The sequence below is a fragment of the Cygnus atratus genome, chromosome Z (assembly GCF_013377495.2).
Source record: "Cygnus atratus isolate AKBS03 ecotype Queensland, Australia chromosome Z, CAtr_DNAZoo_HiC_assembly, whole genome shotgun sequence".
NCBI classification, from domain to species: Eukaryota; Metazoa; Chordata; class Aves; order Anseriformes; family Anatidae; genus Cygnus; species Cygnus atratus.
Genome location: NC_066396.1, coordinates 25300108 through 25325925, shown reverse-complemented (window position 1 = coordinate 25325925; position 25818 = coordinate 25300108). Strand labels below are relative to the sequence as shown.

The 25818-nt window shown below is 36.6% G+C and overlaps 1 protein-coding gene across 2 annotated transcripts; it reads right to left on the bottom strand.

Annotated features, from left to right (window-relative positions):
- Nucleotides 1-447: 447 nt before the first annotated feature.
- Nucleotides 448-25818, bottom strand: WDR41 (WD repeat domain 41). 2 transcript variants are annotated; one of them, XM_035553564.2, is made up of 14 exons: nt 25666-25797; nt 22074-22189; nt 17953-18001; nt 15912-16043; nt 15502-15564; nt 14890-15001; nt 13417-13479; nt 12136-12233; nt 11394-11436; nt 10814-10998; nt 8278-8399; nt 7230-7318; nt 5081-5214; nt 448-4443 (listed from the first exon to the last, which is right to left on the bottom strand). In XM_035553564.2, exons 1-14 carry the CDS (start codon nt 25714-25716, stop codon nt 4291-4293), a joined length of 1410 nt encoding a protein of 469 aa, XP_035409457.1. In that variant the 5' UTR covers nt 25717-25797; the 3' UTR covers nt 448-4290. The 2 variants fall into 2 exon arrangements, with proteins under 2 accessions (XP_035409457.1, XP_035409458.1); XM_035553565.2 differs by lacking the exon at nt 11394-11436 and having other exon boundaries at nt 451-4443; nt 12123-12233; nt 25666-25818.

The window sequence follows — 25818 nt, the reverse complement described above, 5'->3', positions numbered from 1 at the left end:
TAAAACTGCTCTCTCGTCCTTCTTTTCTATGTAAAATTTCAGATTGAGAAGTCAACTTCCTTTAAAATTGGTTACACAATGGAAGAAAATAAGCACGTTCTGTATAGTTGGCGCCATCCACATTTTTCTCTGCCATCTTAGAGACATTACCATGTGATGTTTTGTCAAGTTTTACATATAAACCCTTGTGGCACTGATCAACCTCCCTTTTTATAAAGTGGTGTTTGTACACACAGTCATCAATTTTATTAGACTGATCTAAATTTTATGACAAGGCCATATATTGTGCTACTTACAGAAAGAACCTGTAACTTTTTTAAAAAAAATGCTTCCAGGTTATAATTTATAACAGCATTATAATTTGTACTGCTTTTTCCCTCCTAATAAAATGCTGTTTTGTTTGATGATGTAAAAAAGGATTTCGAAAGTTGTAAATAAGTAAGTTAGAAATCAAACATAGTTTGATTAGTTTTATTAGTTTTAAGATACAAACTTTATGCTAAAGCTTCCAAAGCACAAATGTGTATTTTTGTACATCTCATTTTAATCACATGCAGACCATGAACATGAGTTCAAATTTTAAACTATTCTCAGATTATTCAGTTAATAAATACTAGGAGAATTACTGATTTTTTTTAACACTGTGCACTCCAGGCTGCAGGCAAGAGCGTCAAATCTGTGACTTCATTTGAAGTAGTTCATTGTTCATTAAAAGGAAAGGTCCTGAGGCAGACTCTTTATCACCCCCCATACTGTACCAAGAATTGAACCAAGTAACGGAAAAAAAAAAAAAGCTTAGATTGCTGTGAAAGAAAAGTGACAGTGATTGTTGTTTACTGCAGGTAGCTTACATAATGTGCCAACCTTTTTGTATGTTTTGTACCAAGTTCTGAAAACAAAAGGAAACATTCATAAAATGTATGTGCAGAGAAATGTATATAAGCTATATTTTTGTTAGAATTGTAATAGAACCTTACTTTTGTCATAGCTAAGGCAGGTCACTTTGTATTAAAATGCTGCACTGTGTATATCTGAAGAATGGTGTTTCTGGTGAAGTACATATATTCATTATTTCTGATATATTGCAACATTTTCAATGGATTTTTATTCAGATCAGATGAACCTCTGATTTTGATACAGTAAACTGTTTGCTTTTACTATTACTTTATTTAAAACTAGTGCTCTCAGTGGTTGTATCTCAACTATTCTGATGACTGAATGCTCACTGCAGCTTGCATTAGAGAAAAAGAATTTCACAAGTTTCAAAGCCTTGGCATATTAATTTATTTTGTTAAATACAGCATCACTGTAAGATCACAGCCATGTAAAACGTTTCAATTCAGTATTTTTGTCACAGTACTGTCACAAGGAGGAAAATGTCAATGGTAGAAGAAACCTAAGAAATAAAGTTCATCCTCAGTTCTGTTACATGAGTTAAGGCGTTCGTGTGAAATCAGTGTTATTTGTTGCAAGATCATGTGTTTCTTCCAAACAGCCAGAGACTAAGTAAAAAAGTAATTTGTGTGAAGAGATGTGCTGTTTAAGAACAGAGGAAACAAGAATCATGTACTGCTTTTGTCATACTTTTACATGCTCAGCAGACTCACAGGCTGTTGTTTCATGCTGTTGTCAGTGCACAGATAAACAGCTTTCTCTCCCCTGTATAAATATTAAGGATATTTCTGATAGAGATACTTATTTTCATGAGGTGAAGATACACAATTCTGCTTTACTAAGCTGGAAAAATAAATTTTAAAGGAATCATAGAATATCCCAAGTTGGAAGGGACCCACAAAGATCATCGAGTCCAACTGCTGACTCTACACAAGACCACCCAAAAATCATACCATGTGTCTGAGAGCGTTGTCCAAATGCTTCTCGAACTCTGGCAGGCTCGGTGCCATGACCACTGCCCTGGGGAGCCTGTCCCAGTGCCCGACCACCCCTCTGGGTGCAGAACCTTTCCCTAACACCCAGCCTGACCCTCCCCTCTCCCAGCTCCATGCCGTTCCCTCGGGTCCTGTCGCTGTCCCCAGAGAGCAGAGCTCAGCGCCCGCTCCTCCGCTCCCCTCGTGAGGGAGCTGCAGGCCGCCATGAGGCCTCCCCTCAGCCTGCTCTGCTCTGGGCTGAGCAAACCCAGGGACCTCAGCTGCTCCTCGTATGTCTTCCCCTCCAAACTCTTTCACCGTCTTTGCTGCCCTCCTTTGGAAGCTCTCTAATAGTTTTATGTCCATCTTACACTGTGGCACCCCAAACTGCACGCAGTGCTAGAGGTGAGGCCACACCAACACAGAGCAGAGCAGGAGAATTCCTCCCCCTGATGCACACCAGAGTAGGGTTGCCCCTCCTGGCCACCGGGGCACACTGCTGACTCATGTTCAGCTTGCTGTTGACCAGAACCCCCAGATCCCTTTCCACAGAGCTGCTTTTCCAGCCTCTCATCCCCCAGTCTGTACGTGTAGCCAGGGCTGCCCTGTCCCAGGTGCAGAAATCAGCACTTGCTCTTGTTAAGCTTCATGCGGTTGGTGATTGCCCAGACCTCTAACTAGTCAAGATCTCTCCGCAGGGCCTCTCTGCCCTCAAGGAGTTAACAGTTCCTCCTACTTTAGTATCATTTGCAAACTTACATAGTGTGCATTCAAGTCCTGCACCCAGACAATTTATAGAAACACAGAAAAGTACTGGCCCCAAGATGGAGCCTTGAGGAACCCTAGATAGTGGTGGCCCATGATTTAACCCCATTTACTACAACAATTCAAGCCCAGCTCATCACCTAATTGTTCACTGTATAATGTATTTATATTATGTACAATGTATGGGCATTTTGTCCAGAAGGATACTGTGAGAAACAGTATAAAAAACTGCTGAAATCCAAAAAGATTACATCAACTGGCTTCCGTTGGTCAACTAGATGGATAAACTTGTCATAAAAGGAAATTAAGTTAGTTAAACAGGACTTTCCCTTTGTGAGCCCATGTTGGCTATGACCAATGACAAAGTGACAATGACAGTGACAAAGGACACTAGATGGAAGTAAAATTTCTAACCTGGTCTCCAATTCTGCTCACTGCACTTAACAGCAAGTGTCAAATTCTTATTTAACCAGAGTCAGACAGTATCACCCTACTGTGTTCATTGTTACGCTCAAAATTCGTATGAAAAACAACTGTTTAATTCTTTCAACTCAACAAACTTTAACGGAGGAGTCCCTTAGGAGATCTACTACCAGCAATAGAACAATGGCACTTTTGGTAGATATAAATATTTATACATGCATGTAGGACTATTTAAGACTGAATTACATCCCTGTAAAATGCACAATGAGTTTTGTGACTAGAACTGTTCAGTGAAATAGGTTTGTATCTCTACCAGGTATTCACTCAAAAGCAGTCACATAAAGATGAAATAGTTATTATCACGGTAAAGGAAGAAAAGATAATAAAAGATGATGTTCATCCATTCTAGTTGTAATTGATGATAGCAGTAGCCTCTCAAAAAACAAAAAAAAAAGTTTTATAAGCTTTCACTGTAAAGTTTTAGTAACAACATATATACACAATTTCTGAACAACTAAATTATTTCCCACTAGAAATAAGGAAAAAAAAAGTCAAAAAGAAACTGCTCCCCCCAGTTTGTACCTTTCACAGAGTAGCTAAAAATGCAATTGCTGATGAAGACCAGGCAAAACAATGCATTAGATAGAGACCAACAGGCAGACCTGACAAACTGGTATTGCCTACTTTTCTTTCTTCCTCTAACCCTTGGTGTAACTTCACATGCAAAAATTCTATGAAAACTGTCTTTTTTTGGTAGATACTTAACTCTGAGCCATCAGTGACTACAGTCTTTCAGACTTCAGCTGTAAGAAATAAATTACATAAAGCAGAAAGTCTTCAATTTGTTCTTGTGCCTCTTTTCCACATAGAGCATCGTGGAATAGCTCCAGCTGCTTCAGTTATCACCCAGCTAAGTATTTTTAACAACTCTTAATTTTGACATCCACCCATGAATTTTTTAAACATTAGGAATAATACTAGAAACTATTTAACGAGTCATTATTATCTTCAGTCGTTTAAGGGAACACCATTTCTGCTGACAGATAAAGCCAAGTAAGTTTCAACATGCAAAATTCTCCTTTGAGAAGAGTAGTAGGCATAAAAATTCCAATATAATCCATGACATTAAGTGTAAACCTTATTGATAGTCACATTCCCAGTAGCTCAGAGTTTCCTTTACACTCACATTTAAAGCACATCCAGTTTATGGATATTTAGCCTGTATTCAAGCTATTTAAAATTTGAGCTGCAAATCACCATTCTGTGCCAATTTTTGAAATAACGTTAAACTCCGTAGTCTAGATTCCCGTTCACCATCCTTCCACAAGATAACGAGGTGGTCAGCAGAGCATGTAACCAGCCCCAGTTCACCAAAGTACAGGAACATCTGCAATAAAACCATTACTATTATTATGGTACTTACATGATATTGTCAGCTGGCTTAAACATTCATTGTAAAGCTGGTCTAAACAAATAGATGTGTCTAAAATGGTTCTGTTTGAACATTAGGTATCCAAAATTACTGCATATACTTTCTGTATGTTTGAGATGTCATGAAATGTCACAGTAGGCTAAAATTCCTGAATAGTTTTCATTTTTCTATAAGCCCATGTGTAGATTGCAAACTTAAGATGAAATTTGGAACAAACATCCCAGTTGTAGTGTTCGCGGTCTACAGAAAAACCCAATAAGCCACCAGATTTTCTGTAGCATTTACGTGTACACCTATAGACACAATCCTCAAGCATCAGTCATTGTTCTGAGTTCTAATGAGAACTTTAATTTACTATTTTCACACTGTGCTACATATATCACACAACCAATGTGCACATTTACTGGTCACCTCGTTTCTGGTGAAGTTAGAAGGACCGAAAACCCAGTTATACCACACAACTCCACAGTGTGACAAACATATTCCCAGCCTCCAGAGCCAGACAGCCAAAAAGTTACAGCTGTTTAAGGAACATTTGGAAAATTACATCACTAAATGAAATTCACTTTTTCTTCTTACTAAGCTGACCAACCTGCACAGCTGATGAATGACCGATCAAATCGCCAACCAGCTCCAAAAAATGCATAGTTGTATTCTCCTGCGTCTTCTTAGCAGCTTGGTTTGCCTGTTTGTTTGCCCTTCCGAATCCCCACATGTTGAAAAATCCTGGGGGTTGGGAGGGGGAGAAACAGCTTTTATTTTGGAAAAAATAAATAAATAAATAAATAAAATCATAAAATGTCTATCTTCTAGCTAAGAAGAGAATTATGGGAATCAGTTAAAATCTAAAAGCAGGACAGTCTGCATGGCAAAATAACAGAAGCATTGTACTGCACAGCATTTCTGCATCAGAGTTATTCGTCTTGAAGGTGGAGGGAAGCATAGGTACTTTGACTCTTGTTCTTACTTGCAATATGGCAAATATTAAACTACCCATCTGAACAAGATGATATGTGTATTTAGCAGGAAAAACCGGAAATGCTTAAATGAACTAACTATACAGGGAAGGCAGATGCAGGACCATGATGCTCTGTCTTACTAAAGTGACTAGCTGTCTCTTGTCCTCAGAAGACAGACAAGAGGTGCCAATCTTTTCCCTGCATGTCCTGCACTAATGCATTAGATTACTGCATAGAGGTAACAAGTAAGTTTCTGGTATTGTTTGTTTTTGTACTGTCCACTGACTTCTTCAGATTTAAAACCATTACCCAAACTGGAATATATAGATAGTCCTCCACATGTTCCACTTAGATCACAAGAAAACACTTATCTGTGCCCCAGCCTCCAAAAGAACTGTGTAACAATATTGACAAAAGAAAGAAGTTTGGGTTCTGTACACAATGGAGTTCTGTCTTTCTTCCTGATCCCCACCTCAGACCTACCAACACACACAGTAAGTGTGCTATACCATGGCCCTGGTGCAAGGCAGATAATAGGAGAGATGAACAACTAATAAAGGAATTGCTCAGAAGGAAAACAGAGCAAACCAACAGCAGTCCAACCATCTCAATATGCATATGGTTTCTTTCAAATATATCTCCAATTATAGGCTATATAGACTATAGAGATTATAGAGATTACATAAATTATATATAAATTATACAAAGTTATAAGTTTCCAATGTGAAACCAAATGCCATGTGTAACAATGAGCAGCTGAACTGTGTAGATGAACTGTCACAAGCAATACTGAAGATAGAATATTCCTGAAAAAGTATTTCCAAACCAACCCAGGCAGCAAAAAGATTTGCAAAAACATTAGAAAAAATCTTTGAAAAATTACAGTCAACACATAAACAGCCGGGCAGACTAAATACATCAACAAAATCACTCACAGCTCTAATAAAAGTATCTGAGAAGGGAGAAGTCCAGGTTGGATGGGGCTTTGAGTAACCTGGTCCCTTCCTGGGAGGTGTCCCTGCCCATGGAAAGGAGGTTAGAATTAGATGATCTTTAAGGTTCCTTCTCAAAACATTCTACGCTCTACGAAAATAATAGGTCATTACTGTTCCCAATCCATGATACCAATTATGTTGTACAGACCACCTCTCCAAACCCACAACTACCAGTACCAAGGGAAGCTGCTGGCCTGGTCAAAGAGAAGCAAGCACTAAGCAAGCAGTGCCTATGCTTAGGGAAAATGCTTCCTAAAACAACAGCAACTAGCCCTGAGGACTGCAACTAGTATGCAAGTGAGGTCGGGTACAGCCTCCAAGTGAGTCCCAATGTCCCTCCAAGTTCAAGGAGAAAACGTAGAACGCATTTTTTTGTGTGTGTGTGTCAGTTGCTCATTTTCAAGCTTGCCTTTAGCTTTCCTCTTAAGATCTTGCAAGTACTTACGCTTGCCTGGTAGGGTACCCAGTACAAGCAGAAGTGGATCAAAGTTTGTAAGGAGACGTAATAATTTTTCACCAGCTAATACAGCAGGAAACCCTAGATAAGGTTTATGGCCCATACCTGCTTCAGAGGACCTTCTAAATTCTCAAATCAGACCTTGGAGGGCTTGTATGCCTCATGTCTTCTCTAGTTTCCCTCCCACACCTGTCTCAATTGTTTGAACATATTGACTTTATCTCTTCTTGCAAAGCCTTCAGAAGCCTCTCTACACCTGTATAGAGTTCCCTGCTTTCCCTTTTCTAAATGTTCTTTTCACCCCACCTCCCCCCCCCACTATAGACAAACCTGTTGGAACTGGTTCAGCTGGCACCTGCTGCTTTTCTCGGAGCTCCCAAATGCGAACACTGCCATCTTCTGAACAGGATATCAGCTGCCTGTCAAAACAGTTGATAAGCAACACTAGCATGGATACTTATCTGTACAAGTCACCTTGTGAAGTTTCTATAAAAGACACAGGAAGTTTGTAAGGTGTCTCTCCTATGTAGCAGGACGCCCAGATGTTCCATACAAAATAAACTGTATTTGTAGCAGTACAAAATATAATGAACTTGCAAAATAGGTGGAAAATAAACACATTTTTAAACACATTTTTAAAGATAAGTACCGCTCTAAAATGAAATACACATCTAGACTCTGCAAACACAGGCATACAGACTGACTTTCATTAAGCAAAACCATATTTTTTATGTATGGAAAAATAACAAAAAAGTCCTTTTCATTACATATAAACAATATAGAACAGCACAAGCATTTACAAGATCAAGACCCTAATTTTTAGCTTCTAACACACTTTTGCTTCATAGAACAAGACTATAAAAGGATCTAAAAATCCTACTATTGGATTATTAACAAGTTGTTCATTTTATTTTCATGAATTTCTAACTTAGCTGTCACAAATAAGTTCAAGCCAGAAATTCAGCACTAATGAACAAAGGCTTGAAGTTATTATTTTGTGTTAAAACATTTAGACAGTTCTGAAATATTTAATGAAAAATATTTTCTGAATCTGCCATAGGTCTTTGCTTTGTAGAAGTAATATGACATTAAGCTATATTTTCACAATGTAGACAAAAGTGTTTGAGTCTGATTTGAAAATAGCCAAGATATTTTACTTACAGTCTGTGCATCAAGCATAGATTAGCGTTATTTCACATTGAATTACAATTACGTGTTTTCAAAAATAAGATCAACAAGCTCTACATAATGAAAGCAGATCAAACTAAAGATCAAGTCCCCGCCCTAGAAATTAGATGCAGCTTTGCGGACTGTATCTAGCCACCCTTCCAAATTCTACATTTCTTTATTGCATGATAAAACGTATCATGACTTGTACCTGTTTGGAAGCTTCTCAATGTGCAGTACAGAGGAGTCATGAGCAGTTCTCTGGCAGGCAATCACACGCTTCACTTGAAGATTATATACGTATATGCCTTTCCCAACAGCAGCAAACACACACTGGAAAGAAAATTCATTGGAACAACTTACAGAAACAGACACTGAAATATCACCCTGTATGTTATGGATTTCCAGCAGTGCTATGATGTCATCTTGTCAACATTATCTGGCTAGTTTCTGTCCTCATGTTACTGCTTTATGACATACAGAAACAAGAAGTTACAGAAAAAAAATATGGATTATTTTGTGGAAATGAGAGATACCCATCTACATTCTAAGCAATTATTTCATGTCTGTATTTTCATCCTATACCTTACAGTCTAAATAGAAACCAAGAATACCAATATATTAACACACTTCTACAATTAAACATTCTTATATTAAAATAACGATCAGTGTTTTGACAAACTCTTGTTTTATCAAGAAACAATTCCTGAGAATTCAGGAAGCTGTTCTGTGGTTTTGTCTTTTTTTTTTTTTAAATTCATCTGGAGGTTCACATAGAAGTCTTGACCAAGGGCATGGGCTCCACTAAGAGAAGCGTAGAAAAAGAACTCTCTCACAGAAAGGTATTACAATACTGTGAGGAGCTGGAAGCATTTTACATTCAACGCTCTCCTTCAGCAAAGCGCAACAAAGTGCAATTTTGAACATACAATAGTTCAACGCTCTGTCCAATTATGTTTTTCTTAAGCACACCTGTGGTGGGAGCTCTGATACCTCTGAAATTAAGCTCGGATTTCTAATAGCACTCTGCCAAATCAAGGAGAAAATGCTAACCCCATTTTTATTCTTTTCCTAGTTTTGTGTAAAGGTCGATTCAATGTCCTTTCCACATCACTCTTTCACTCCTGTATCTCAGCCTTTTCCCCTTTAGTCTTCCACATTGAGACAGGCTCTTTAGTTTTATATAAAACATTTTAACTCTTGAAAAGGTGCTCTTCACAGATTATATTTCCTTTTACACAAACCTTGGCAAAACCCTGGCCATCTTCAACCCCAAGAAAATAACAGATGAGGAAGAAATGAATTGTAAACTAATCTTAACGGGGAAGTTAAAAACACACATATACATATGAGGATAGCAGATACACTCCTTAGTATTGCCAAACCTTTACCAACCCATTTGCTTCTGAATGATGCTATGCCTACAAGCCCAGTAACAAACGAGACAAGTTCTTCTCCAACTACCTAACTACCAAGCCTGCCAACAAGGTACCTTGACAGACAGATCTCCCCTAAACACACCTTCTCTTTCAGGATGTAGTACTAGAACCACCTTTCCTTCATGTAGTCTGAAATTCTGCAGCAATTTCAGTTCAGTTCCACGAATAAAAGAAAGTCCTCAATAGACTCAGTTTCCATCCCATTCAATGTTCTTAACTACTTCTGAACTTCTCAAAATTCCCTTTCCCTCTTAGACCCTGTCTTGTGTAGTTTTCAAGCAAGGAGTCAATGTTTTGAAGCTCACTCACAGAGCTTCTCATGAACAGGACTGGCTTTTTCTCTTTCAGGACTAAGCACCCACAAAAAAAAAAAAAAAACAGGAAATCCTACCTTTAAAGACAGCTACACTTACTTTCTCTCATCCCCATTCAATGTTTTGTTTTCCATTTTTTTTAGGAACGCTCTTTTCATAAACATACAAGTACCTCAAGTGACTACTTGGCCCTCAGACTATGTTGGGGCTTTTCCACAGCTTTTATCCTGTTTTAGCTCACATCTTTGAATCTGTTTCCAGGAATTTCTTTCTTAATCATTCCTCAGTAATGCACCTACAGGCTCCAGAACAGAATTCCACTGAACCGCAACAATGAAACATCTTTTCTTTTCCCATTAACAGTTGGTACATTTCACAAACATAAATAATCCAAGAATTCTACCGCTTCATGAACAACAACTGGGTTCTGCCTGAGTATTCTGACCGAACACTCCTAGGTCAGCTCCTAAGTATGATTACAGGAGACTACATTTTGGACCCATCTTTGTGCTCTTCACAATTAAGTATAGCCTGCCTGAACAAAAGCAGCAATATCTATTTACTACTGTGCACCTGCACATGCCAATTCTTTGATTCACTTCACGGTGCTCTTAGCTGTAACTGTTCAAGAGATGCATTACTTTGGAAACTGCAAGTTCAGAACCATGGCACACAAAATATGTATGCCATTGAAATGCACCTTCTTGCTTATTTTTCTAGTGGTACTTTAAACAGATAATAAATTTTCATTTGTTAGTCAAAAAAGCTGTTGTTATGTTAGCTCCCACACCACCTGCACATTACAACCCTCAGTAACCTCAATGATGAAAATTTTGTATAAAAACTGCTGATTGCATAAATACAGCTGTGTACATTTTAAAAAGCTTCTATTACTTACAACAACAACCAAATTAAAAATGCAAAACACTCAGACTTCTATGGTACGGTCATGGTAGCTCATTTGAAATAGTATACTCAGTTTAAAGCTTTTTACCTCCTCATCAGATGTTAAGTGTTGAACTGAAGTTTCATTTGGACTTTGGGATAACTTTATTTCTGTCTGTGAATCTGGATGGACAGAGGACTCCCAGAAGTTGCACTCAGATGCCTGCTTTGTCCAGTCAATTGCATCCCAAACTATTAACTCACCCACATGTGAACCTGTCACAAAAGTCAAATCTAGAGGGGAAAAAACCACACATAGAAATCATATTATATAAAAAAAATACATCCATTTCACACAACGTCACAACCCTATAGAGTAACAGAGCTCATGTTAAGAGTGAAGCTGCATAAAACGTACGGTTAGTAACTGACAGAACAAACTGAGTTTGTTCAGTTCAGTTTGTTCTCACTCTTTGAGAAGATACTCATTTGATTACTTAGAATAGCTAAGGTGATCAAAAGGAGATGAGATCTCTCCTGTAAAATTTTAACTACCATAGAGAATATTTACCAGACACAATGCACAGTATGGCAAACGCAAGGATCACCACCAGAAGTGTGTAGAAATACTTGAAATTCATGCTGCCTACTTATAAAACCTTTCTATTCCTTGGATAAGTTTATCATACCTCTCAGACACAGCAAACCATGTCTTAGCCTCAACCGGAAACACTAATGAGAAATGAAACAGATGGATTAATGGCAAGACTGAAGTAAGTGCTCATGTTGTGTTTTTTTTTAATCACATATGGTAAGGAATTGCTTTGGAATACTTAAAACAGGTAGAATATTGTCTTTTTCTGCCCATTATTAACAGAATCCAAGTTTTCTTCTTTCCAGCTACTTACCATCTCTATACCACAGACCCCAGCCAGGCTGACAAAATAAGCCAAAGGACAAATATCCACTTTCTATCACAGTGGCAATACTTTGTCCTGGGCTCAGAGGTAACTCCAGAAAACAAAAAAAAGCAGATGAGACAACATAGTAGAAGGGGTGGGTACCTCCAGTCTTTGCCTAGACAGAGCTTCAGATCATAGCTCAGAACTGCCATAATGAGCAGCATAGACTGCATCATCATCTACCAAAGCCTCTAAATAATGCACCTCTGTGCAGGCTTATATCTGCATATCTTTTGAGCTTTTTCTAAATCATAACCTGCCTGGCTTCATTTCACCATTAATCCTTAAATAAAGCCATTATATTTTCACATTTCACTACCTTCACAGCTACACAGAAGGTTCAGCTACTATTGTGAAGTTTCACTACAGTTATATGGTTGGTCCCACCAAAACCGCATAGTCGAAATATCCCACCGATAGCTAACAAAACAAGTAATACTGTAAAACCCCTCTTACCATTGACACTGACCAATGACAAGATGTTATCACGATGGTCAACAAGGCGTTTTACTTCAAGGATATTCCAACCTTCAGACTTATCACTGGAAGCAATCAACCTAAAAATGACTTCCAAGATAAGACAGAAATTGTCTAAGTAAGCTTTATCATTTATCAGAGTAAAATATAGATAGGCTTAAGTAAAACACATTATTTTCAGACAGACACGAATTAATGAACATTAAAAATGAGTCAGTGCAAGATCTGCAAAGCCACTTATGACCATCTCTTTAACTGCTTCTCTCATAACACACAAAATTGGAATAATTTATTACAGTGTTATTCTTCAAGTCTCTTGTTACAGCCGCTGTAGGATAAAATATTTTAACCTAGCAACTTTGAAATTCAGAGAATTGATCAACATCAGAAGTTGTAGAAAGCAGAAGTGAAAAGAGTTAGGTAGCTTTATTGGTAAGTAAGCTAAAAGAGAAACATTTGTCTTTAAGACTTATCTGACTGAAAACTGTTATTCAAAAATATGCAATAGTATCTAATGAGGCAAACAAAATTTCCAGGAATGAAGACTTTCTTTTAACCAGTCTTGATATTTCTTTATGCTAACTCAAGGGCATTTCTGAAGATCTATGGAAACTTCAGACGGAAGTTTACACTGTACACCTAAGTCTAAATACAAGAAGACCATTTTTAATTTGCTCCTGACTCTTTGGTCAGAATTTTGATCTACTGTTTTGTGGGCTCAGTGCTATGCTTTTTCTCTTGAAACTTTTTCTATGTTTTGAAATTTCAATGCTTTCATAAAATACTCTTAGTAAGAACCTCCCCACCAACAGCTAGCAGATGATTTGGAGTTTGCATACCTAGAAAAGCCTGTCTCTTAAGTGAGCATCAGAAACCATCACATTGTCTCATTATAGGTTTGCATATAATTTCATTGGCAATATTGCACGCTCTTGATCTTGGGATACAGAGGCTGCAGGGAAGCCTAGTATTTAGCAGCTCTGAAAATGAGTTGCAAACCTTCTCCAGGACAAATGTAGACATCCACAATCAGATCTAGACAGATGGCTTTAACAGCAGGAACAAAGAATAGAGAAAAATTTTTATCATGGCAGATCTCAATGAAATTCCTGAAGGAAATCAGTACTGTCTGCCTTATTGTCACATAAGGGAAAAAGAAGGAAGACTGCTAATCACACCATTCACTTGTCCAATACAATTCCAGCAGTGTGCTCTTTACAGATACCTCTGATAAACAGCCAATGAAGACTTAACAGAAATGCAATACACTCACTTAGCTCTTTGCCAACAGCAGCCGCAACACAATTTTTAGGCAATTCAACCAAAGTACTGATGCCTTTGAAAAAAAAAAAAAAGAGAAAACATTTATTGTATTTTATTGTATTTATTGACCAGAATAAAACACAACTGATAATTCCTTGTTAATAAGGTTTTTGTAACCTCCTTTCCACACAGAAGTTATTAACAGAATAAAAACATAATGCACAAAGTCAAACTGCATTGGAAGTGAACAGATTACCTCAGATGGAGGCAGAGGCAGGAGGTTTGGTCCAGAATATAGCAGAATTCTGAACACTGAACTTGAAATAGGAGTGGAAGCTGAGAATCAATTATCTTTTTATTTTAAGTAGGGCTGAGATGTCTATGTCCTAATATGGACAATATTAAGGATACTGTGGTAATTATTGAGTCTCTAAACACATGCAGAGCTAAAGTTATTAGATACTGATACTACCACAGTACATAAGATTAAAATATTGTGCAGAGCCAGCTGAAGCAAAACAAGGCACAAGACAGTACATTATTCTGCCTTCATCCTGCATAGACATCCCCCAGCCTGTGCTGCCACACCATTAGGGGAAAAATCACTCGGGAATATGCAACCTCTCTCTTTTCCCACAAAGAAAGCAAGAGATTAGGAGGGCCAATGCTACACATCACAGTGACCCCTCCTACAAAAGTTTCAACAGAAACTCACACTAAGGACTACAAATAGCACTTGCAACTTCTATTTGGCATAGTACTTTCTTTCGAAGCTAAAGAACTGTTAGTATCCTCCAAGATTCAGAAGGGTTTGACTTTCCATTACTACACCCTATGACAAAAATAAGGAAAAATATTGCTTCCACCTTTGAATTTGATTCACAGCTTCATAGCCATCTTTGTAAAGCACAGCAATAATAAGCAACAATTTTCTTTGCTTGGCCAGATAGTATATAAGGTTATTAATAGAAAAGCATGATTTACATTGAGATCTGATTACATTTACTGTATTTCTATCAAAACCTTCATTTGCTACATAAAAATTACTGATTCTTAAGAATAAAAATCAATCTTTACTAGTCTACTATTACCATGTTTTACTTAGGAATAATAGAATTCCAGCTCCTTCCCAGAGAAAGCACATCAAAGGATCACCCCCCACTACAGCAAGCATGTATAAATCAGTAACTAAGGTCTGTAAGATACCAGGTTAATTGGAACACACATTATTATAAAATATTTACAGTAGTTGTAAAATATTACAGGTACTGAGATTTGACATATTCTAAAATCCACACAGCACAGGAGATTAAAAGCAGTCTTAATTTTGAAATGATTGAGTTTGACATCTAAAAAAAAAGCGGCTCTAATACATAATGTTATCATTAGAATTAAAGAGAATTTGCCAAGTTGGCTTTGCATCATTATACAGATCCATTTTACTTGCACTTTAACAGCTATAATGAGTCATTTACATTTTTACCTGCATCAGTAAGATGACTGGTCTTACACAAGAGATCTAATTTTCGGTTCCAAACACATAGATCACTCCCTCCAGACAACCATACATCCAGTCTTTGAAGAACTGTCAAACACTGCAGAACAAAAATCAGATATATGTCCCCTGCAAAAGTTCTACAGGGAATTTTTCAATGAAATTATCATGATCTTTAGTGGGATAAAGCTGTAAGTACTAAGAAATACAGTATTAAAGTGTCAATTTCTTGAGAAGTACAGAATTAACTAGACATTACATTTTTTCCATCAACAATGAAAAATCTGATTTGTCAATGAATTTTTCTAACAGCCTTCAAGAACTAGTTTGACTGTAGGTTGCTTTTTCCAATCCAGTAACAAAACTAAGCTATAAAATGACCTTTGTTCTACAGACTTTCAAAAAGAAAATCAAGGTACTAAGAGCTCCAAAAAGAAACTACAGTTTGTGCCCAATTCTCAGTCACTCACTATTTAAGGGTTACCTGTTCTTAAACCAAACACTGCTGCTCATTTTAATGCACCTGCCCATATGTCTCACGATCCATACAGAAAAGATTGCATACAACAGACTGACCAATCTAGCGTTTCCTCAGCTTACCTTTACTGTCGAATGGAAACATGACACTTTTTGAACCTGTCTGCCAGTAGTGCAGTCCCAAACCTGACTTAATTCATTAAGGAAACCAAAACAATTTTATATACTATAACTGCTGTGTTTTTAATTAAATGAAAATTTGGGATATAAGAATGTGGAAATACAGTCTTATAAATCCTGATAGCCTTTTCAATATTTGGCCAAAATGACATATTAATAATGGCCTCTCATGACCATGGATCATTATGAAAGTAGGGCTTTCATCTAATTAGACTGCACTAGAATTCTTCTAGCCACAATTATACCTACTGAATATTATCAGTCAATAAATTTAAACAAACTGCAGCCTGTGTCAATGCTAGCTGTAAAAACAAAAAAAAAATTTTTTGAATGCTCTCCAGATCTAAGGATACAATAACTGTTTTATCAGCTGATGCTGTTAAAATCAAATTACTTTTTTCTTCAGAATCATCTGATGAAGAAAATGGTGCTATAGCTGTAATTTTTTGTGCATGTCCGTGAAGTTCAAAAAGTTTCTCTCCAGTCTGAAAAATAAGAACAGGGGAAATTAAGGGTAAAATTTGGAAAATACCTACAGTAACACATGACATAGGTGCCAAACTATTTCTGAAAGCAAGAACTTCTAGGAGTCTAATATCCCTATTTCACAATCAAGTGTGGATTTAATTCTTACTAGACCTTTAACACACTTCAAGATCTTACCTTATTTTAATAACATATTAAGTATAAATATAAAGAGTGCTACATAATAAAAGTTACCCTAAGTGTAAAAAAAAATCTCTGGAAGCACTTAAAAATTTGTATATTATACTAATTTCACTTTAATGGAAATACTGGCCATTCACCCTATTTAACTGATACTATAACTCTGATTTGTTGACAAAGCCTCTCTTGGAAAAAGTAATTTTTAACTTATTTGAAAAACTTAACCCAACTTTATGGCAAACACAATACTGTCAATTTCCTGACAGCTTTATTTATATTATCGATAGTTTTAAGCTGGTGGTTTAGATAGTTGCAGCTACTTCTGCTCCATTTAGTTAGGTAGCAGAACCTAACAAACAAATATTCAGAAGCATATTGGTGCTTTAATCATGCAACTAAAATACAGGATACTTATAACCCAGAAGTGTAAAGAAATATATCATTTTTAAATTAAAACTACAGAAAGATTTGTTTAAACAAAAATGTAATGAAGATCCAACAGAAGTAAGAAATAGAACTCTGTTCCTAAATGAGTTCTACATCCATAAACTGCTCTGAACTCCAAGTACATATATACTCAGCGTGTTTGAATATACAGAAATTATCTCCTTTTCCAAACTGTAGAATCGTAAAAAGCCTTCAGCTAAGCACTAAGAGAAGCCACTCAAAAGAGACAAAGAGTTTCAAGTTCCCCCTTCCTTATTTTAAATTTACACCACCATGTAACATAAATTCTTCAGAATGTTTCCACAAAAGTTTACAATCTGAGATTTCTGTCTTCCTTAACTAGGATGCTTGATATTTACAGTTTAGTCAGTATACTATGTCCCCCTTTTAGACTTCCTAATGAGCATCCTAATGAGCTTGCATACTAAGACTCCTTATCTAAGTCTAATGCTCATCCCTTCTTAATAATTTTCTCAATGATATGGAGACATAGAGCAGAGGAGTAGGAAGGTGGTTATCATACTCACAGAGCACATTTTCCATGATAATTCTTTTATCTTAGAAGGTTTTCAAGAACTATAATAAGATTTTTATCACAGCAAGCAAGTAAGGCCTTGTTTTGGCACTGTGTGAAATACTTAACTTTCACCGACTTTGATGTCTTTCCAATGCCGTTTTGCATTAGCTCTCCATTTAGTCTCTTCAGTTATATTGCAAATAGTTACTACAAATAGAGCTACTGAGACATAGTTAAAATTAAAATAGATATATGAGTCTTGTGAACCCTGGGACCTTGCAACATATTTATTATTTATTTATTTATTATTTATTTATTTATCCACATAAATAAATATTTATTTATCCACATAAATATTTATTTATTTATTTATCCACATTCAGCATTTTCACATTTACAGTGAAGACTGAACATATTTTAAATGAAGCATTAGTCACAAATTCATAAATACTTCTGCTTTTTATATCCATATTTCATCCCTAGTATCTGTAAAAACATTATGCCTTCCCAAAACACTTTAACTTTCAAATATTTTCTCACGTTTACTTTCCTAGCTCTTCTTTGCAAGTGATAATGACAGACAATCACTTTGCAAGTGATAATGACAGACTCCCTCCCACTTCTACATGTTCAAATAGTAGTTCTGATTTGAATCCATGCAGCAATTCTTTTTCACTAGTAGACAATTCTAACTCCTCTCCTCAACATTTACCCTCTCTGAAACACCCATGCTACCCTTCCCCCCTCCCAAAAAAAGAGCCAACCTGAGCATTCCACAGAAATATGATTCCATCATCTCCTGCAGATGCAAACCTGATAAGGGGAAAAAAAAAAAGATGAAATATTGAATATAGCATAATATAATGGAACAGAAGAAAAACAGCTACATAAGAAAAATATCTATAGAAAAATATTTATATGGTATTGTACTCTGACCTAAAGAATAAATACATATCCATAGATCCCAACTAGCTTCTAGTTTTTAAATTAAAGTCCTGAAGTCAGGACATACTTAATGCCAACACATACTTAATAAAGAACAAAGTTTAAGAATTGCAAGACATATTATTATAGATAGAAGCCCACTTTAAAGAACCAATTCTCTTGTTTATTAATGAGAGATCTTACATACTCAGTAACACTACACCTTAAAACCAAATACTATCAGTCAGAGCCAACTGACTGCAAGACATCAAAGAAATTACAAATCACACATTGAGTTCAGCACAGGAATAGAGGAGCCGAGTATCTACCATGGCACTTACAAGTGGCTTAGGAAACTCGCAAAGGATCTACATTTTTGGTGCTAAATATGCAGCTGAAGAGTGCACCATAGAACCAAAAAATAGGTTAATTTTAGTGTTATGACTGCTAAATTCACATTAACAAAATCTGATCTAAACTCAATCTTTTCCCCGGGAGGGAGTGAGTATCTGTAAGCATCTGCATCTTTATCAACACCACAGCTACACTGAAGCTGTAGCAAACATATCAGCTTTCCCAGTAAAGATGTAATACATGTTAAGAAAGCTTAAACCAGAAGTAAAATCTTCCACTGAAAATTGAATTCAGTTGATAGTTGCAAATACACATACCTTCTATTTTTTCCTTTTGTTTTAAGCCTTTGACAAGGGTTGAACAGTTAAGACATAGATAACTAAGATGTGTACTGTGTGCAAGAAAGTCATGAAGTTATATCAACTACATTTTTTTTCCTGTAGCCAGCTGTGAGTGGTTTCATTAACTGAAAAAAGTCCTTTCTTTTAGACTCCTACTTTGCAGTTATGATGTTCGTGAAATTTGCTAAAAGAGTAAGTTTTCTGTCATAAAGCTGCGTTCCCTTCCACCCCCAATTCCTTTCCTCATTTTTTTTTGTTGAAAAGTGCCAACTGTACTTTTCCCACATCTTTTGTTATTTTACATTCAATCATGCCTCTTTAAAAAGGTCCAAGCAAAAAACAACCTTTCCTGCACAACTCTGATAACAGTAATTTCTTATCTTTACTTGCCTTTTAGCTGTACTACACCTTGTTTTGTCACAAGGTCAAGAACTTGCTATATTAAGACTCTCACATTTCAGCAAGACCCCTTTTATTACAGTTCATTTCTTGACTAAAATCGGAACTGTGTGCCACTTTACAAATTCTGAAAGGAAACTAGTGTTTGAAAGAAGGTACAAGTACGAATCATCATCACAGAAGCTCAATGAAGCCCTGTTTTGTATTTTTCCTCTTCATCACCTAACCAGGATTTCGGTCTAAGTATAGAAGTATATTGTAGAGTCTGTTATCCTACAGATACAACCTGTTCATGAAAGTGGTGTTTCATGGGTCACCTGATTCTTTTCCAGTCATGATCACCATCCTCTATAACCTTGTCTGCTTCCTGACGGAGCAAGGAATGGTCAAATGAGCAAGCAAGAAAGCTATTCTTAAAATGTTTTACGAACTCTGTTTAGTTTAATGTGTCAAATGCTAGAGTATTACATGCAATTTTATCTCAGTCCATTTTTTGGAAGACTCTTGCTGAGGCTTAGCCTTCTTCAGTGATCTTCCAATCAATACGACCCTCACTTCATGTTCAAAAAAAATACAAGAGAAGAGAAGAAAAAAAAACAGCCTTCTGTTACATTTATACAGGATTTATTTAGTATCTTCAAAAACCAATCTGAGAAAATTTTCCACTCACTGGTTTTAGCTGAGCCACTGAGAAAACAAGAAAATCCTTCTGCAAAATTCTCAATAAGATGATATTATCTAAAGACCTGAAGCGTGAAACTTGGCTTACAACAGTTGACAAAAAACACACAATGGAATAGCTGCAGAAACTAAATAAAAACATTTCAGAAGCTGAGTAACAATACTAATTTTATTGAAAAGAACCAAGTGAACAATATTATCAGCTGTTTAACAATCCATAAACTACCATATTCTTCATAAATAAAACCTTTGAATTACTGTCCAGTGAAGCGACTCTATTAAACTCCTCAAACTCTCAGAATATTAATCAGCTATGCAACTTACTCCTTATCCATATGCTATTTCATAACCTATCTTCAATGTAGCCATTCAGGCCTTAGCTTGATACTGATTACTATTAGTTTAGCTTCAATAATTTACCTGTTACATACAACGATGCCCAAAATGGTACAATATTTCTTTACATCAGAAAATGCCTGCAATCTAAGAATATTCTGGTATTTCAATAAAGACCAAGCAGATTATTCAGTGTCTGTTTTCAGAAAAGTATCATCTGAAGAAGGTTTATTTTAGCAACTTCTCTGAAAAAAGAAGGATGGTGGGAAAAAATCACAACAATATTCCATTTTTACATGAATTTTCTGGTGGATTATTTTAATGTAAAAATAAATTTTATGGAAATGCATACAGCTTTAATGGTATATGTTTATGGCATTAAGAATAAAAACTGAAAAACTAAAAATTCTCGATGGAGAATTTTGTGGAATTTATATACGTCCCACATCTTGGAAATTATGTATCTTGTAGATACATACTTATACAGAATGCCTGCTGTACACTGCGAGGATATAGCATCGTTAAGAGTTTGGTTTAAATTTGTGTAGTACATTGAAGAGCATGTTAGAAATATCCTTTTGTTCCTAATCCATACAAGATAATAAATTACTGCAGCTCCTCAACAAAGAGTCTCCTGACTATTACTTATGTTCTTAGTTCTCAGAGGTTTCTATTTAATTTTCCATGTCAGACAAGAGTCACTATGCTTATTGACTAAAAGCTTCACAACCTCACTTTAAGGTAGTTAATTATCTCCTCTCTTTCAGGATTAGGTTAAATGAGAGAGCATGTAAGGTTAATTTCACACTAACATAAAAGTATCTTATCTGATTCTCCTAGTCACACTTCCAAAGTGACAAAGGTAAATCTAATGACTATCTCTGCCTCATAATCAGTTTTCCAGTCTTTAGATGACTCCTTCCTCAGAATTTGTAGGAATGTTGTAACTAGTTACAAGGAACTAAGATCAGAACAGATAATGAATGTCAGGGAATATACAAAAAATGCACAAAGCTAAAAATTGGACAAGTAAAACAAAGGAACTGTATGGTTTCAAAGAAGTACAGCAAGTTGAAAAATGGGAAATCGGAGGAGATATGTCTAATTGCTGTTTTACATATGTTGAACTTTAGTAGGTAGCCGTTCTGCACAGAATTAAAGTACTGAAAATTTCAAGATTTGAGAAGTTCAGAAAAAAGTTCATCAACCACAACACAAGTGAATTAAGCACTAGAGTTTCAGAAGAAAGTGTAACAACCACACGGCTTTAGGCACTACTAAAAAAGCAGAGATGTGAGAAACTTGAAAAAGATTGGAAAGAAAGGAATAGCAACATCGAATATTGTTAAGAATGTCATGTTCAATTGCTACATTGAGGGTATCTGTAGGAGTCTACTACATTCCTTTGTAAAACCAGAAGGTGAAATAACAGCTGTCCTCATACCAAAAATAAAAACATGCATCCACTCAGAACAGAAGCAGGCACTAGTCTGTACTGTCTTGGGAGAAAGAGTGTATACGCATATAAAGAAAGGAAAGCTCATCTCAGGAACAGATTGAAACAGAAAGGCTCAATTACCTAAAGATATTTCTTCCAAACAAATGAATTTGTATCAAGAAGCATAACTCCATCAACATTCTCTTCTCATAAAAGTACAACTTACAAAAGATGCCAGAAGATGTAATAACATACTAAAAAAATAGTGTTCACCCCTTGCCTTTTTAATCCCAGTCTTTTTCCACCCTCCCCCAGCAACAATAGAAAACTAAAAATATGTCTATGTTTTGATAAATATTCACCAAAGTGTTCCAAAGAATGTTATGAAACAACTTGGAATGCAATTTCATACCTGCAATCATCTATTTGTACTAGAAATCGTACTATATCTTGATGACCTTTCAACACAAGGAGCTCCGTGTAAGGATTTTGTATTTGTTCTTCACCAATGGTCTGTACAGATGATTTCTAAAATTAAAAATTAAAATAAAAAAACAAAATCAAATCTATTTTGTACTGACATAATTATTTTCATCAGGTCTTTCTAATGTTTATCAATCTATATTTAGACCCCTATGTAAGTGTATAGATATATGTGAAGTTAAATTAGGTTTCTGAAATTTAATTTTGCTTTAATGAAAATCATTAGAAAAAATCATTTCTTATTATTTCCAGTTAATATCCTTCTGCAGCATGTATTTCAAATCATAACATACCATTTGCTGTTTAAAAAACATTTTGTACTGCTTTAATCATTGATACACCAACATGAAAAGCCAATTTAGGCTCCAGCTATCTTGTGGAGCCAACTTCAGAACTCCATATATATACATTCGAATTTTCATTAAATCAGACATCCTCCTATGAGGTTTGTGAACTTCTCATATCTTTCACCTATGATTCAAATTTAAAATTCTATATAATCCTATATTATCCCAATACCTTTAAAGTAAGTGTGAATTAATGCTGTTCTGTTACATAATATATAAATCATCCACTGGGACTCTGTTCACAGAATACCAAAGGCAACAGCTTAGAAAAATACAGAGAACAATTAATCATTTTATAGAACAGCATCTGCAATTACCCCAACTAGACTATTAATTAAAAGTACTATCAATCACTTGGAGCAGGCTGATCACCAGGCAGGGTCAACAAAACATTGTGTAGGACTGCAATTTCAAGGTATGATAGTTCTGCTAATCTCAATCATCAGTTTGTTTCAATATCAGACAACATTTTTGTGTTTATGGTCTTCTGCATTCTGAAACAACTTGCTATTAGACACAGTTTTTTTTAAAAATGCATATAGAAGTAGCTAAGTACAAACTCGGTGACAGAACTCTCCTGCTTCCTTCCTTTAGTACTTCTAGGATTGTCTATTTTTCAAAGACATCAACAGAAACTACATGGTAAAACTGTAATAACTGAACACTGTAGTATAAATGAGAAGTAATCCTATGTGAGAGACAAACATATCCGCAGAAACATCAATATTTTCTTGCAGGAGTAATAATTTTTTTTCCATTGCTTCTGTATTGTTACTACGATACTACATTTCACTAGTTAAGAATGACAATTAATAAGTAGGGAAGGAAATCTGTGTTTATATTTAAAATGAAGAGGTTGTCAAAATGCTAGATCTCGTGATTTCATCTTGGTTTTGTGTTATCTGATGCATTTCATGAAGCAACTGTTCCTCATTTTAAGCAATTATGTGGGAATAGCAGTTCCCATTTAGAATTATGCAAGTATAGTCCTCATAGTTATAAAGAAAAGTTGGACAAATATGGAAACTAAGTGTTCAGCTGTCAAAAGCAAATCAAAACATCCCTTAAAAGAATTCCAGCATTCTAAAAATTCTGAGAAATGTCAGTAGCACTTAACAGATGACATAAGCACTGCTGTGGTTAGAAGACTTCCATTTCTTCATTTACTATCAGAAACATACATTCACAAAACAATTGCAACACTACTTTGAAAAAGTCATAATTTGTAACATTCACATCCTAATTTTATACCCTGGCATTGCTTCCTCTTCATTATTAGACAGTGATACTTCTTTTGAACCTGCCTAATCTTATTTTTTTCTTAATTCTGTTCTAAGAATGCCCGTGAATATTGACAGATACCGTGCTGCACTCTGTTATAGAGAACAGCAAAACATTTTTTTCCCTCCAGTTCTTTCATACTACAAGCCATTCTCTCCTCAGATACTCATTAGTATTTTCTTGTTAGATTACATGTGCATTCTTTCTCTAAAGAAGACTGTTAAGTATACTTTATTTATTAATAGAACTTGTAGCAATACCAAGTTTTTAGAAGAGAAAAATTAGATGCAGATGCTAATGGAATCTATTCCCAACTTGAACTTTTTATGCAGGACCTGTAATCATTACTACAATAATTGGTAAAATAACATAATGCTCAACTTAATTTCAGAGCTTCCTATAAACCCAGTGATTTGAAGCATTTAAAGGTTGTATTTTCTAAAGCAATTTACCAAAAGACATGGGTACGAAAGTATAAAGGCATTTCTCCGTACCTATCACGTAGCACAATAAACCATCTTATATGGACTATGATGCCACTGCAGTTAGACTATTTCCATTACCAGCGCTAGTCAGCTTACAACATATATCATGACCATCAACTTAAGAGCTTCAGAAGCTTACCTCTAAATGATTTTCAATTCCACAGTAAAGCAAGAAATGGGTAACAAGAAATTTATGTTTCCAGAATTTAAAATGAAATAGCTTTGCTGGAGGTTTTTACTATTCGCTCAGCACACTGTCAGACTCTAGCTCACTTGGCCTCTTTGCGACTGACTGAAGCCGTAGCACATGAACATAATCAGTCCTTAGCCTACTCACTCTTTGGGACTTCCTCATCTATACTGTAAGAGTACAGAAAGAATTAATGGCTACGGAGACCATCTTCAGGTGAAACCATTTTCCAAAATGCAAAAAAGGATTTTTAGGGCGAATCCTTATAAATATTTTTCAGTTTTTCACAGAGAAGCAAAACACCATCATTCAGCAAATGGAATCTACCAGCAGCAATGGAAATGGAAGTCTCATAGATCAGGTTTAAAAGAGCTATGAGTGCCAGAATGGAAGAACTCAACCACACCTTGACTCATGCTCATGCTTTATCAAATGACTGTATAATTAAAATACAGCTAAAGTTTCAACTTTGGAGAGGGACAAACACCAGTGGAGCTTTCTAGCCCCTCTTAGAATGCTATTATTTATTTCTTGTTTTCTTTTAAGAAACGCTGCACACTAAGCTGGTAAATCCAACCATAATATAACCAGCATTTTCACTGATGACACAGGTCAGTGGCATTCCTAGGCACCTACATCACACACTGGCATGAACTCAAATTCCTATTGAAGTAAATACTGGTGTTTCACACAGTTTGTGATACTGTCATGGCTTGCTCATGTACAGCAGCTGAAGAATTGCTTCCTCATATCCGTCTAGTTCACAAAGGGATTAATTAGAAGAACACCAGTAACTGTTAATTAACTCTTGTTAAGTCCAAGCTAAGAAATCCAGCAGACTTAGGGACGAGGAAATTGCGACACTGTCTCCTTCACACCCAGTAAGACCCTTCTCTAAGTAAGGCACCAGGAAGGACGCCTGAGTTCAGTGCCCCACGTACGCCCTGCTAGTTTTACGGAGGAGAAACCGAGAAGAGAGGCTTGAAAACTAACAGAAATCAACCAGGCTGTATAAATAACGACTCGCCGCACCAAACACACGTTATCGACAGGCGGTGCCCAAGGCAGGGCTCCCGGTGCTTGGGCCGCCCCAGCCCACCGGTACCCAGCGGGCAGCGGCCGGGGCCGAGCTCAGGCAGGCCGGGCCACCCCGCCCCGCCAACGGCCCTAACGGCTCCAACGGCCCTAACGCTCCCCCGGCCCCGCCCGCCGCCCTACCTCCGCCAGGCCCTGCGGCTCCCGGCCGCCCCCGATCAGCCAGCGCAGCATCGCGGCGGGCCCCGGCGGCAGCGGCCCGGCCCGGCCCTGCCGCTGAGGGAAAGGCCGTCTCAATCGAGCTCCGCGCCGGGGAGGCGTGAGCAATCCAGCGCC

Coding starts and splice junctions, on each gene's coding strand:
- WDR41 (XM_035553564.2), bottom strand. CDS start 25,716: ATGCTGCGCTGGCTGATCGGGGGCGGCCGGGAGCCGCAGGGCCTGGCG. Junction 15,565..15,911: donor CAGCTGATAAAACAGTTATT/GTATCCTTAGAT, acceptor GAATTAAGTCAG/GTTTGGGACTGCACTACTGG. Junction 12,234..13,416: donor TGCTGTTGGCAAAGAGCTAA/GTGAGTGTATTG, acceptor TTATCTTGGAAG/TCATTTTTAGGTTGATTGCT.